This window comes from Anopheles aquasalis, chromosome 2 (genome assembly GCF_943734665.1).
Source record: "Anopheles aquasalis chromosome 2, idAnoAquaMG_Q_19, whole genome shotgun sequence".
Classification (NCBI taxonomy): domain Eukaryota; kingdom Metazoa; phylum Arthropoda; class Insecta; order Diptera; family Culicidae; genus Anopheles; species Anopheles aquasalis.
This window is the reverse complement of record NC_064877.1, coordinates 20621769-20634998: the sequence shown is the minus strand read 5'-3', so window position 1 is coordinate 20634998 and position 13230 is coordinate 20621769. Positions and strand designations below refer to the sequence as shown.

General features: G+C 48.1%; 2 protein-coding genes across 3 annotated transcripts in view; both read right to left on the bottom strand.

Moving 5' to 3' along the window:
- LOC126572759 (uncharacterized) overlaps positions 1-13230 on the bottom strand; it is a 64423-nt gene that overhangs the window by 39573 nt on the left and 11620 nt on the right. The gene's annotated exons all lie outside the window — the stretch shown is intronic.
- LOC126572760 (uncharacterized protein K02A2.6-like) lies at positions 3877-6496 on the bottom strand. The gene has a single exon (XM_050232369.1). It carries the CDS (start codon positions 6429-6431, stop codon positions 3891-3893), a length of 2541 nt encoding a protein of 846 aa, XP_050088326.1. The 5' UTR covers positions 6432-6496; the 3' UTR covers positions 3877-3890.

Sequence of the window (13230 nt, the reverse complement as noted above, 5' to 3'; positions counted from 1 at the left end):
TACACCCTGGATACACATCACGGTATTGCACGCCGACGTATGCAATGCAAAACAAACAACCAAAGTTCTGGAACCGATGCCGCTAATTGCTATGCCTCCTCGGGGGTGACATCGACCGACAGGAAATGGTAATTCAAGTTAATTGCTGTTTCCTTTAAACGTCCTTCGCTATCTTCATCTACATACAACACGCCTATCATCGCGCTAGAATCACAACTTCACGAGCTTCATTCGTCCCACCTGCTACCGCTGCTACTGCTGGAGGAGCTGAAGGCCGCCATTCGGACGAAACACACACCTGCGGCAAACCAGACCCAGTGTTTGTGTCCTTCAACACACACCCGGAATGTCGCACCACACCACGATGCACTCCCACACATTGAGTGGTTGTGAAATTTGAATATTTTAATCTACTAACCGCCGGCTGCATCCGTCCAGAATCTGGTTCTGGTCGCGAGGGGTCTCTGTTAGATTTCTTCATCAAACGCCAACCGCCTTGCCGAGAGAGAAGTAGAGGAGGGAGAGACAGAAACCGTCGAGATGAATAATAGAATAGGGAGCGCACGTTCTGTCTGGCCATGCGCTGCAGTGTCGCGAGGGCGCAAGAAGCTGTTGAAACTTGGCCCCCAGGAAGCCAAAAACGATTAGCCGATTAGTATGCATTGCGGTTGCTGCTGGTGCTGGTGCTGTGGCTGCGGTTGTTGTCATTGCCGCGAGGTGTTCGTGGTGCTGTTCTTGGTGGACCAGTGCTTCGAAGCAGCCAACGAACCCAAAAGTGTGTCCGAAAGCGAAAGAGCTTCACTGCAGCTGCATTCGAAAAAGAAGGTGTGGGAATTCGCTTTACTTGAGTTTAGTATTTCAATCTCATGCTTCAGGAAATTCCCGTCCAATCAGAGGAGACTGAGATTAGGTGCACTTCAAAGGCACATCGGTCTCCTAGATCAGCAATGTGTCGCTCAACTACTGACCAACATCAATCGCGCACTTTATGTTCTGCTGTTTTCTTAACGCCTTTCATTTCGTTTCGAAACTCAAATATTGCCACGATCCGACCACTGAGGCGAACACAGCTGTCTGGCAGGTCCAGCAGAGCGAGAGCAATGCTATCGGGCACTTTATGCTGGATCTCAAGTGCACGGTGACTGCCACTAGCGTACGGCCAGCACAATAGAAAGAGAAGGAACGCAAACAAAACCGTTCGCTGGGCCAATCTTGAGGTTGGCGCTCTTGACCGTGCACCCTTCTCCTTCTCGGCGAAGAGTAGAGCTAACGGTTAACGACGGCTGCTACCCTCTGACCGATCAGGGATCACACATCGCCCGGTATTGGATCAATTAAAGCCAAGGTCCACCCAGACCACGACATTCCTTTCGTACAGTTCCCGTTCCCCTTTTTTCCGTTCTCCAATGCCACCATCAACACCAGTTGCGCCACCAGTTCTTTTGGGTAGCATGATGAAGAGAAAAAAACTCGAGCTTTAGATTTCGAGCAGGCCAATGTTAAGCACAGATGGTGATCGCCTGGGAAGCGGGAAATGGTGTGCGCATAATATGTGTTTCAACTTGCGCAACGAAATCAATTAAACCTCTATCGATGGCCAAGCATTACAACCATGTAATGTAACTCTCCGCGTACGTTGGTAACATGTCTCTAGGTCAGCAGCGAAAGGGTTTCTGAAATGAGAGGGAATTAAATAGCCGAAAGGGGGGGGGGGGGGAGGAATTAGAAAAAAAACCTCGGAACAAACCATCACCACCGTGACGTGACTCCCCCATAATGCCAGCGCATGACGTCAGAGGAGCTGAGAGTTTGGGATGTGAAATTGAAAAGGGTAAGATCGATCGTTTCCCACCGCATCGGTAGCACGGTTTCGGTGTGTGTTTCTGTTTCGGTAGCGAATGAAATGAGAGCCGCTTCACGGTTATCACGCTCCCGGACACACGGATCCCATCGGATACGATTGGACGGGATACAAGCGTTCGAAAACAAAAAAAACACGATCACGAGTGGAACCGGCGATCACCAAAATTGGATTAGTTTGCGCCCAAGACGGAGTACCAGGTTTGTCCGGATCAACATGGAGTTAGATCGAAATCAGATACTCCTCACAAAAAATGAAAGCTCCAGAGTCCAGTCCAGTTGCAAGTGCTTCTAGTCTCTAGCACTACAGCCCCTTATGATTGATCTGCTGTCGCTGCACCAGAACTTAGAGCACAGCGCATGACAGCAACCTGTGTATCCAAGGTGATCTGAATACCCATACTAGGTGAAAACGCGTGAAAAAAGATCACCTGGAAAGCACTGCTCTGCGCGTAAGGTACGTGGTTCACGGGACTCTTACTTTCAAATGCTCGTTGCACTGTCACTTGCGGCGACTCATCAATCATCCCACGGCAGTTCAACAACACAGCAGAACAATTTCGAGAAACACGCAGCTTGGTGTGGTGTACATGTCGATGGATTTGTCACCTACATTCAGTGCAGTGTTTGCTCACTCGAATCACGAACGTAATCGATCAAAGGCTGCAAGCAAGCGGATTAGATCCATCTCGGCGGGTATGCGATGCTCCGACTTGACTTGAATTTCTTGACGTCCATAGGTCCCTGCAGCCCTAGTTGTAGCCAACGTAACCAACGCTTCGACGTCTGTTCCACACAACGAAAGCACACTAGAAAGCTTATCCAATCGAGGGCAGGTAAATGCCGTCACACTCACAGCAACTCCGTCTTCCCGGGCAGCTCCGCTACCCTTCTGTTGCGTCGTTGGACCGGAGATACAGACATATCGATGACCGATCCGATCGGTTGCGTTTCATGCGTACCACCTCAAAGGGTGGTCTAGCCACAGCCACGGACACTATGGAGCGATCGGCCACACGCGCCCGTCGGTAATGCACTTTTCACATGTTTCAGCACATTTGCAACACACTCTGTACGACCTTCCCACTTGTCGTCGTGGGTTGAAGAGTAGCGGCCCACAGTTTAATGCGAACCTGTGCGTGGTCACCGCGTGGCAATCCAGCGGCGTCTGATTACGCCACGACACGGCACGGTTGGGCGCCACATCGGACCGGGAATCTTATTTCCCTCGTTTTGCCCGAGCTCGTGTCTAGATTTACACCTCCCGGGGGCACAGTAGCACGCCCGGTCGGTCGGTCGGTCGTATCGGTAAGCGGAGAACCGTTGCAGCAGAAGCAGATGCAGCTGTAATACCCCCGGTTGCAGGTGCTTAATGCTGCTACCGAGGGCCAGGGCAAGTTAATACCCGATTTGTTGGGGTCGCATTCAAGAGTTCAACTGATCGCGTGCATAGTGGCCATCGCCTTTCGCTGCCACGTTGGCATCAGTGGCAAATGAAGAGGCAATATGCGTTCTTTTGCCCAGAGAGTTGCCCTTTTGGATTTGATTTAAATGCCTAAATTATACCTCACATTATGGCTACAAGCTATGCCATAAATACTCGCCCCAAACAAGTCTACGCCACCAGAAGGAGAAACCGCGAGTGGCCAAATCCCGGTTTTATGGCCAACTGAATGCGCTGCAGCCAAGAATGCAGCTGCCATTCCAAAGGCGGAACTGAAGGCAACTCGTAGCAACGAAGTACAGAAGGGGAGAGAACAAATTCCTGTTGGCCTAATCCTTGTTCGCGATTGAATTACGGGCAAGTAGACCAGATACTTCATTATCGATTGGAGCCGCCGCCCTGCCTAGCTTCAGCTGCACACTGTAACGTATACTCCGTTTTCCTTGTTCCGTACTCGACTGACTCTTTATTGCGACTGACTCTTAACACCTAAACACATTCCTCTTATCACCTAACGTACACTTACTCTATACTTAGATCTAACTTATACAACTACACTACAACTCTCCCCCTTAAACGGAGTTTACTATCTCGGATACTTAAATCTAGGTTGCCCTTCCAACCGTTTCGATCGTCTTAATGGTGGTGGACTTGCCTCACTTCGTTTCCGTTTTTCCGTACGTTTAAGTTGACCTGATCGCCTCGGGCAGATCCACGCCTGGATCTCCCGTGCACTGTGCTTCTTCCGTATCTGGTTTTGATGTACCATTCTCACTAACCCATTTACACTTATCAAATACCGCAATCTACTAATCTTCTTTTTGACGACCGCCGGTATCCATCTTACCGTTTCCTTAAAATGATTTCGGTAATACACTCCTTCCTCTTCCTCGTACTGATAGCCTTCTTCTCTAGACGTCTCTGGAACTGTGTTTTGTGGAACCGTGTTCCGCACTACTGTCTCCTCTTTTGGAAACCCTTCTTGATGAACCTTTGGATTTACTTTCGCTAGTAAGGTATGTGGCGCATAGCAGAATACCTTCTCTGCTGGCGCTACTTTCGTGACGGTGCACGGGCTATTCCTATAGTTCAGAAGAAACCTGCTAATTTTCCTCTGTATGCCCGCTGCTTTCAATCTCTCATCCAATAGGTACTTCTTCAGACTATCTTTCACAGTTCTCACAGCCCTCTCGGCCACCCCGTTTGATTGCGGGTGATAGGGTGGGGTTTTCTTAACCTCTATCCCCAAAGACTTCAAAAATGCTACAAATTTCCCCGAATTAAACGGTGGACCATTGTCTGAAACAATTGTTTCTGCCAAGCCAAAACAAGAGAAAAACATTTCTAAAACTTCTATGACATCTTCGGCTTTGGTACTCCTCATTACCTTTACCTCAATAAACTTGGAAAAACTATCCACGATCACTAACAATGTTCTATTCTCAAAATGGCAAAAATCTATGTGAACTCTTTGAAACGGACGTATACTTTGTGCCCAACTCGTTTTAACTATCTCTTTTGGCACGACTCTCCTTGACTGACAGACTTGACATTCTTGTATCGACCTCTCAAAATCCCTGTCCATTCCTTTCCACCATACCAATTTTCTCGCAGACATCTTCATTCTTACTATTCCGTTGTGATCGTCATGAAATAATGCAATCATCTTTTCCTTTAACGTATCTGGCACTACGACTCTATCATTAAAATATAATACTCCCTGTTCTATTCCAAAACTATTACTTATTTTTGCGTAACTTTTCAACGCTTCCTTTACACCTTTACTCCATCCATTCTCTACGTTCTTATACACTTGTTGTATTATGGGATCTTGTTCTTGCGCTTTCCTAATCATCCCAATGTCGATAATCGACGACGACGTAATTGCGTTTAACTGCAACTCTTGTTCTTTGAGCTCTAACTCCTCTGACAACGGTAACCTGCTTAGCGCATCTACATTACTCATGTACTTTCCTGGCCTATGTTCAATCGTATACTCATAGTTTGCTAATATTAAAGCCCAACGACTCAGTCTTGCTACTGCTATCGAAGAGGTCGTTCTCGTTGGTTTAAAAATTTCCTTAACCCCCGAGTTATCCGTAACTAGTTTGAACCTGATTCCATATATATATTTATGAAATTTTTGTACTCCGAAAACCACAGCTAATGCCTCTTTGTGTACTTGCGCGTAATTTTTTTGTGCTTGTGTAAGTGTTACTGACGCAAAGTACACTGGTTTCTCTACTCCACCTATTTCATGTGATAGTATCGCCCCCAACCCATAAGGGCTAGCGTCTACTGCTAACACCACCGGTTTCTTTGGATCAAACGGTTCTAACATGTGTTTCGCTACTAACATGGTTTTGGTTTTCTCAAATGCTTCTTGACACTCTTTTGACCATACATACTTCTTATCTTTACGTAAAAGCTCATACAACGGGCTCAGCACTGTAGCCAAGTTTGGTAAGAACCTGCTGTAATAATTAACCATGCCTAAATACGCTTGCAACTGCATTACATCCATCGGAACTGGCGCTTTCACTAATGCTTCTACTTTCGACTCGTTTGGCGTTATGCCGTTCTTCGATATTTTGTACCCCAGATACTCAATTTCTGTTTCAAAAAATACCGATTTTTTCCCATTCACTCTCACACTGTGCTCCTCTAGCCTACTCAAAACTTCGCACAAATTCTCTTTGCACTGTTTTTCGTTTTCTCCGCCAACTAATATGTCATCCATATACGCTATGCCTTGCGTTTTTAACAAAATTTGATCTATTATCGTTTGGAATATTGCTGGCGCGGTTGACAGCCCAAATGGCATTCGGGTGTATTTGTACAATCCCTTATGTGTATTAATGGTACATATCTCCTGCGAATTTTCAGCCAACTTCACTTGCAGGTATGCTCCAGTTAAATCTATTTTACAGAATATTTTCCAATTTGATATTTTTGCCAGTATATCGTCAATCTTCGGTAACGGATAATGTTCCACTGTGAGGAATCTATTGATGGATGCCTTCCCATCCAAGCAAATTCGCACTGACCCATCACTTTTTCCTACCACCACTATCGGACTCGCCCACGCCGATGTGCGTGTTGGCACTAGTATGCCATCTGCCACCATTTTCTCTAAACTGGCCTCCACTTTCTCCACTAACGCAAACGGTACTGCATATGCCTTGTGGAAAATTGGAGTGAAACTAGGTTTCAAAACCAGCCTCGCTTCAAATCCTTTTATGGCCTCTCTACGATTTCCATCCGTTATTTTTGGAAACCTTTTCCCCATTTCCACTATCCAATTTTCTGACCTTATTTGAAGCATTTTAAAATTTTTTCTCCAATCCGGAAACAATAAGTCTAACGCATCGCGCCCAAGAAGCGGATTTCCCTTATTTACGGTGGGAATCACAATGATATCTAACCAAACAGTTCTGTCCTTCACTGTCACCTTTACGCCTATTTTTCCCAACGGCGTTAAACTTTCGCCCGACGCTGTTCTGAATCTCAGCTGTGTTTGTCTCAATGCGAGGTTAGCAAATTTCTCTTTATATACATCCTCCGGTATTACGGTATTACATGCTCCGCTATCAACCTCGAAGACAGTATCCACGCCGTTGATTTGTAACACACACATCTCCGCATTACCAGTCGCACTATTCCCAAAGTTCCTATCGATGTGTGTTACCGACACTTCATTCTTCACCGCACGCAGACTATGCATCCGCTTATTCTTGCAGCACGACGACACATGCCCTATCTTTTTGCAACTGAAACACTGCCACATGCGCGCAGGACATGACTGTGCGTTGTGAGCTCTTCCGCACCTGTAACACTTCATTTCATACTGTCTCTGTGTGTTGCCGCGGTGATAGTACGCCATCTTCGTACCCACGCTCCCACGCACGCTCGTACCCACGCTATTTTTTTGCGCATATTTTAATGCAGCCAATTCGCCTTGCTTGTCTTTCGTAGCGAAGGCCTCATTTTGTTCATCCGCTGCCTCCCAACACCTTGCGATATTTTCTGCCTTGGCGAAGGTCAGATCCACTTCACGCAACAGCCGTTTTCTCAAACCATCGTCCGCCACTCCCGTAACTAGCTGGTCACGCAGCGAGTCTTGTAGACAACACCTAAATTCACACGACTGCGCGAGCGCTTTTAGCTCAATAATATAATCTGCTACCGACTGTTCTTTCTGCTTACAATTTCTGAAATTAAACCGTTCCGCCACTATGTTCACCTTTTGTTCTAGGTGCTCCTTTAATCTGATGCACAGTTTTTCATATGCCACTTCCTTCGGCTTGTCCGGGAACACCAACTTTACAGCCAAGCTGTACAAAGCTGCACCCCCAAGCGTTAACAGCATTGCTGTCCTCATTTTCTCTTCTACTACATTCACGACAAAGAATATGTCTATTCTATCCAGGTATTCTCTAATACTTTCACCCATAACATAGGATTCAATATCTCCTATTAACGACATTTTGACTAAACTTTTTATACTCGTGCTCACAACTTTTTCTCTCGTAACTTTTTATCCTCGTATTTTTTTATATCCTCGTCGCCACTGTAACGTATACTCCGTTTTCCTTGTTCCGTACTCGACTGACTCTTTATTGCGACTGACTCTTAACACCTAAACACATTCCTCTTATCACCTAACGTACACTTACTCTATACTTAGATCTAACTTATACAACTACACTACACACACAACATTCTGAACAAAATATTTCTGGAATGCGATGCCGGACACGCGCACACAAATCGCAACCAAAGCACCGGAAAACGGTGACCTCTCTCGCTCGTCTCGTCGTCGGCAGGACCTCACGGCCGGTCACGATTCACCTTCTCTGCAGAGGAGAGTCAACTACAGGAGGGGAACTACGAAGAGGCATATGAATCGTTGGCATTCATTGTATGGTGGCCGGTCAGTAATCGGATCAGTGACTTCTTAAAAGTGGCTTAACAACGACGGAATCACTAATTGATTTATTTCGCTCCATCATTCTCGTTGACCATTCGCGGTGCTGATGTCCTTCCAACATGATGTGTGTCCCCCCACCAGCATAGCTCCCCTTTGTGTCAGTCACCTGCCCCGGGGAGTGGAATTCTACGAGATCGAACTTCGCTTGGCCAATCTGGAGCTGAAGAGTACCAGATCTGGAACGGGGCGGGGGGGACATGTGGTTGACCTACTTCGCGGCCTTGCATGCTGAACTCCGGTTTAGGGACGTGTCCATTCCATATGAGCTCTCTGCCGGGCACTGGCTGCCCGTATGACGAACGCACTGCTCTCGACGAAGTTGCCGCACACGAGATCGTCGACCGTCGATCGTCGTTGAACCTGTTTAACGGCCGGCACATCCCATCTATGGCGGTGGTGCCATGATGCCACGATGCTCTGGGACCACGCTCCAAATTGCGCTCAAGAGATATCCCGATGGGGATCCAGCATATTCCAGTGACCGTTTTTTTGCGATCCAATCGGAGTGAAACGGCCTTTTGACGTACTGCTATCGGGGTACGTGGACAAGCGGGCACCCTTTGCTGGCCTGTTTCGAACTCTTTCGGATTTGGTTGCTTCATAGACTGAACGGTACTGCTGCTGCTGGTGTTTTGCATCGTAATACACGTCTTGTAGGCGATCATTTGCGTCACCTGCATGCTCCAGGAGCTCAAATTCAGTTTTACTTTCATGCAGCAAAGCTTCAGCAGAGATCAGAAGACCTATGAATGGATAACACCCAGTCCAAACATTCAAGATATTATGTCAAAAGTCCTGTAATAGACCGTAGCTTTTGAATGCTTCAAAGAAGGTCGCTTGAATTGCCTTTCTATACTAATACGCCACGAAAAAAGCGATTCAATGTGATAATTGAAATTGAGACAAACGATACCCACCATAAACACCTCCGTTCGCCTTGCGGTGTTGCCATTCATCAGATCAATTAACGTATCCGTAACGACCGATCCGTCTGATTCATTCCGCACCGAAAAGGACATAAATTATGGACAGCCACAATTCACAATCGGACACCGCGAGTCATCGGCAATGGCGTCGTCGGTCACACAATCGCTTAACGAGCTAGAGATTTATATCTCTCCCCGCTGCTCCTGGGGCCAAACGGCAACGAAGCTAAGGCACATGCCGCCGCTGCCAACCACCACCATCGACTGATGTAAATTGGATGCGACCAAACCGGGGGAAGTGACGGTTCAAACGGTGCATCCGAAAAAAGGTTGTGCGCCGTCGCTATTGCAGTTGCAGGTGTGGTGGCATCAAATGTCCACGTCCAAACCGACCGCTCTTAGACCGTGGACTGGCAGCGGAAATCAACACCATCCTAGGATGACACATTTAAATTCGTGAGAGACCCTATCGCGTCGTACAAAGCCGTGTTCGTTGTTTGTGCTTCCTACCCGCGCATTGAAGTCTTTCGTTCGGTCAGTTCAAACGGCACAAGAAGAAACGTTCAATTGCGCGCCACCAAAACGGGGCGCTACACGGGGAACAATGGAAGAATGAAAGAAAATCTCCGTGACAGAACGTAGAACGCACGGGCAACGGACCCACACATAAGAATGCACCGTGATGATGATGATCATCATGATCGGGCGGCCAAGCGGCGCCACCGGTTTTCCTTTAACCGGTGCTTTTGACCGGACCGATTACCGGGCCTAAGGGCACAACCAACCTCCACCATCACCGCGCCATTTCCGATCGATTTCGGAAGCACAAAGCGAAGGAGGGGGGGGGGGGGGGCATGGAGCCAAGTGGCTGGTGGCTCCGGGTGTGGCGTCATCGCCATTCGACCGGTTCGTTCATTCTACTCGTTCCTCGATCGAGAGTCGTCGCCCCATTCCACGGCAACTGACCAAACGCTTTCCTCCATCAGCTGACGGTGGACATGTGAGGGCACACGAGAAAGGTGAAACACACCTGAATACCAGAAAGCCAGCAAGAGCAACTAAAATAATAGAACAAAACCGCGGCAAGCGAAGAGGAAACTAGAGATACACCTTCGCTGGTCAGGAAAAAAACGGACAGAGAAAATGCCTTCCAACTCCGAGTCCACTCTCGCCGTGTGGACACAACAATATGCCGTAGATTCGATCGTCGTCGTCGCCGTTGACGTCGATTCCGCCGCTGGCGCAAGGGTGGAGTGATCGCTGGGCGGTGAGGCTGGAGAACCGGAGTCAAAGTCATTAACCTTCGCCTGGACCGCTGGCTACTCTCTGCGAGTATGTGTTTGTACATTCACTCGCCCAGTTATTCGCGTTCTCGCGGTGCCGAAAGGTAAAACAACAAAATAAAAAACCCACTGCCAACATACGGACTCTACTCTACGCGGCCGCCATGCTTGGTTGTGGTTGGTTGGCGAACGCCGTTTTTGGTGGATAATTGACCCGTGAATGACCGAGCAGCAGCAGCAGCAGCACGTGTGCGCACAGAGCTCATTGAAGGAATTAGCACGGATTAGTCTTAACAGAAAGCATCCAATTCTCCATCTACTGCTATTTAGTACTGATATCACAGAGTTTATCAAACTTAACATTAGTAGCACACCAACAGAGACAAGACTGTTTAAAAAGGTGATATATGTAAGTGCAGCAACTCAATCGTCAACGTTATTGAATCATCGGCCCCACTTTAAAGCCGATTATCCAACATTTTAATTGACAGTTACCTTAACGGGCAATCGGATCGGGCATTGTATTACCATCGCCGACAGTACTCAGTAGTAACTCGTCGGGATTTATGTGCGAACGATTTTATCGGAAAAATCGGTCTTCATAACATACAACCTCTTTTACTGGTTCAAGGCTTCTCGCAGCGCCAACAGTCGGCTCTCCGGTCATCTTTACGCAGCGGCAGCATGCCTAGCTGTGTCGCTGCGCCCTCACGCTTACTGAGTTGACTCCGCTGGCAAATCGGTTGCAAATCACCGGCCCCGCCATGTTCGTTCGTACACCGCTCGATCGAAGCAGGCGATAGCGCAACAACCCACAACAACCTGCGGCTGCCTCGTGCTGCTGCTGCTGCACTTCGATCGGCATCGGTAACCAGAGAATGCATAAACAGGTCCCTCGTGCCGTGGGGAATCAGGTTTTTCGTTGACCGCGGCCATCGGCTGCAACAAGCAATACAGATTCAATTTTGATACCGAACTACAGGAATTCTGTTCTGTAGAATATCTTGATAACGGGCCAGGCGAAGAGAGTTCTGTGGTTCTACAAACCCGCGTCCATATCTTGAAATCTCCGAAAGGTCACATGGTGAAGTCGCCTGGTCATGGCGATAGCCGGCAAGGCAGTTTGTCGAACTCGCGACATTCACGACGCGTACGGACCACGGCCACACTTTATTCCTCTCTGTCTCTGTCTTGTCTAGGCTACCGGTCGTCCTTGTCGCAAGGACGTTGTATTGCGTATCAGATAGACAGAAGCTCTCCCCGCGGCAGCTGCTTCCGGACATGTAGGAAGGCATCAACATGAACCGAATCCGAAAGACTGCGACTCAACCGAACCCAAGACCAAGGAGAAATCGTAGAAACACAGAAAACCCATCTGGTGCGCATTCTGATGGTGAGATCGTGGTATCGTGAACGGGAAGCTTAATTCCACGAAATCATTTGACACCTAACAAAAAGTTAATCCCCTCCACGACACACACTTCGCCCAAACTTGTGGTCCCAATTTAAAACTCGGTCTCACCTCGCCCAAAAACACGCATTAGTTCGTGGTTGATTGGCGAAGCGCTTTTCGAAAATCGTCCAATCGCGCACGGGCCCCACTCGATTCCCCGTTAATGAGACCCGTCCTCTAAATCTGAATCTAAATTCCCCAATCAATTGGAACACAACAACCGGGAGACACGAAACGATCGAGACGCTGTGTGGTGCAGAAATGAAATCGAAACGATCGAATCGAGGATCACCGGGACTTAATAGACCCTCTATTCGTCTATTCGTCTTTGAGTGCCACGAGTTGTTGCTGTTTGCGTCGAGTAGATATCGAATATCCCAAAGCGGTCCGCCGACAGCAGTCTGAAAGGCGCGAGGACGTGAAGATTCGTGCGCCAAATCCGGGGGCCATCGTCGGGGGTCGTAAACCTGGCTACAGGTCTAGTGCTTGCTTGCTGTGTGGCACGAATCGAATCCTCTCGGGGTAGCGGACACCAGACATTGGGCTCACGCGTATCATAGTTTTACTTCGGATCGGATCGGTTCGATCTGCTCCGCAAGTTTGGAAAAGCTGAAAGCTGAAAGGCTCTCTCTCTCTCTCTCTCTCTCTGTCGTCTCGCTGACTCTGGACTCTGGACTCTGTGGTTCAGGAATTTTCTGTTCCTATCTGTAAGTCAAGTGTCTCCGAAAAACCTGTTCCCCACTTTTATATCCCTTTTTGGGACACGTTACCCGTTCAGCAACTAGGTGAAGGCTCTCTCACCACCACCACGAGCAGAGTTCGATCTCCAGTTGCAGATCTTCCAGTTTTCGCTCCAGGTCTCGGTATAGCGGTGTGCATTGGCTTTGATCCCTTCAATGGTGTGAAGTTCAAAATGATTATTATTTTTGTCCCAGACCAGTTGACACATTCACCGTTCGCGGTGGGCAGGATATTTCTCGCAAAAGAAAGGTCGACGTACACCGGAGCTAGAAAGTGAACAGCGACAGGGGAGTGTTTGGTGCCATTTTCTATTTTCAACCAGATCTTTGGCGTGCGAGCGAACGAAACCGGACCCCCGTAACGTGATCCAGTTAGGCTCTCTAACTCCCCCCGCCCGGGAGCATAAAGATGACGCACTGGCCTTCCACTCTCTAGCACACATACACAGACGCACACACATGAGTGCACGCGCGCGTGGAGATTGGATAACTAGCCGCATCGCTCCGGATCGTCTCGTAATCTGTGGCTTCCAA

Excerpts from the sequence above, each read along its gene's own strand:
- LOC126572760 (XM_050232369.1), bottom strand. The coding sequence starts at position 6,431 with ATGGTGGCAGATGGCATACTAGTGCCAACACGCACATCGGCGTGGGCG.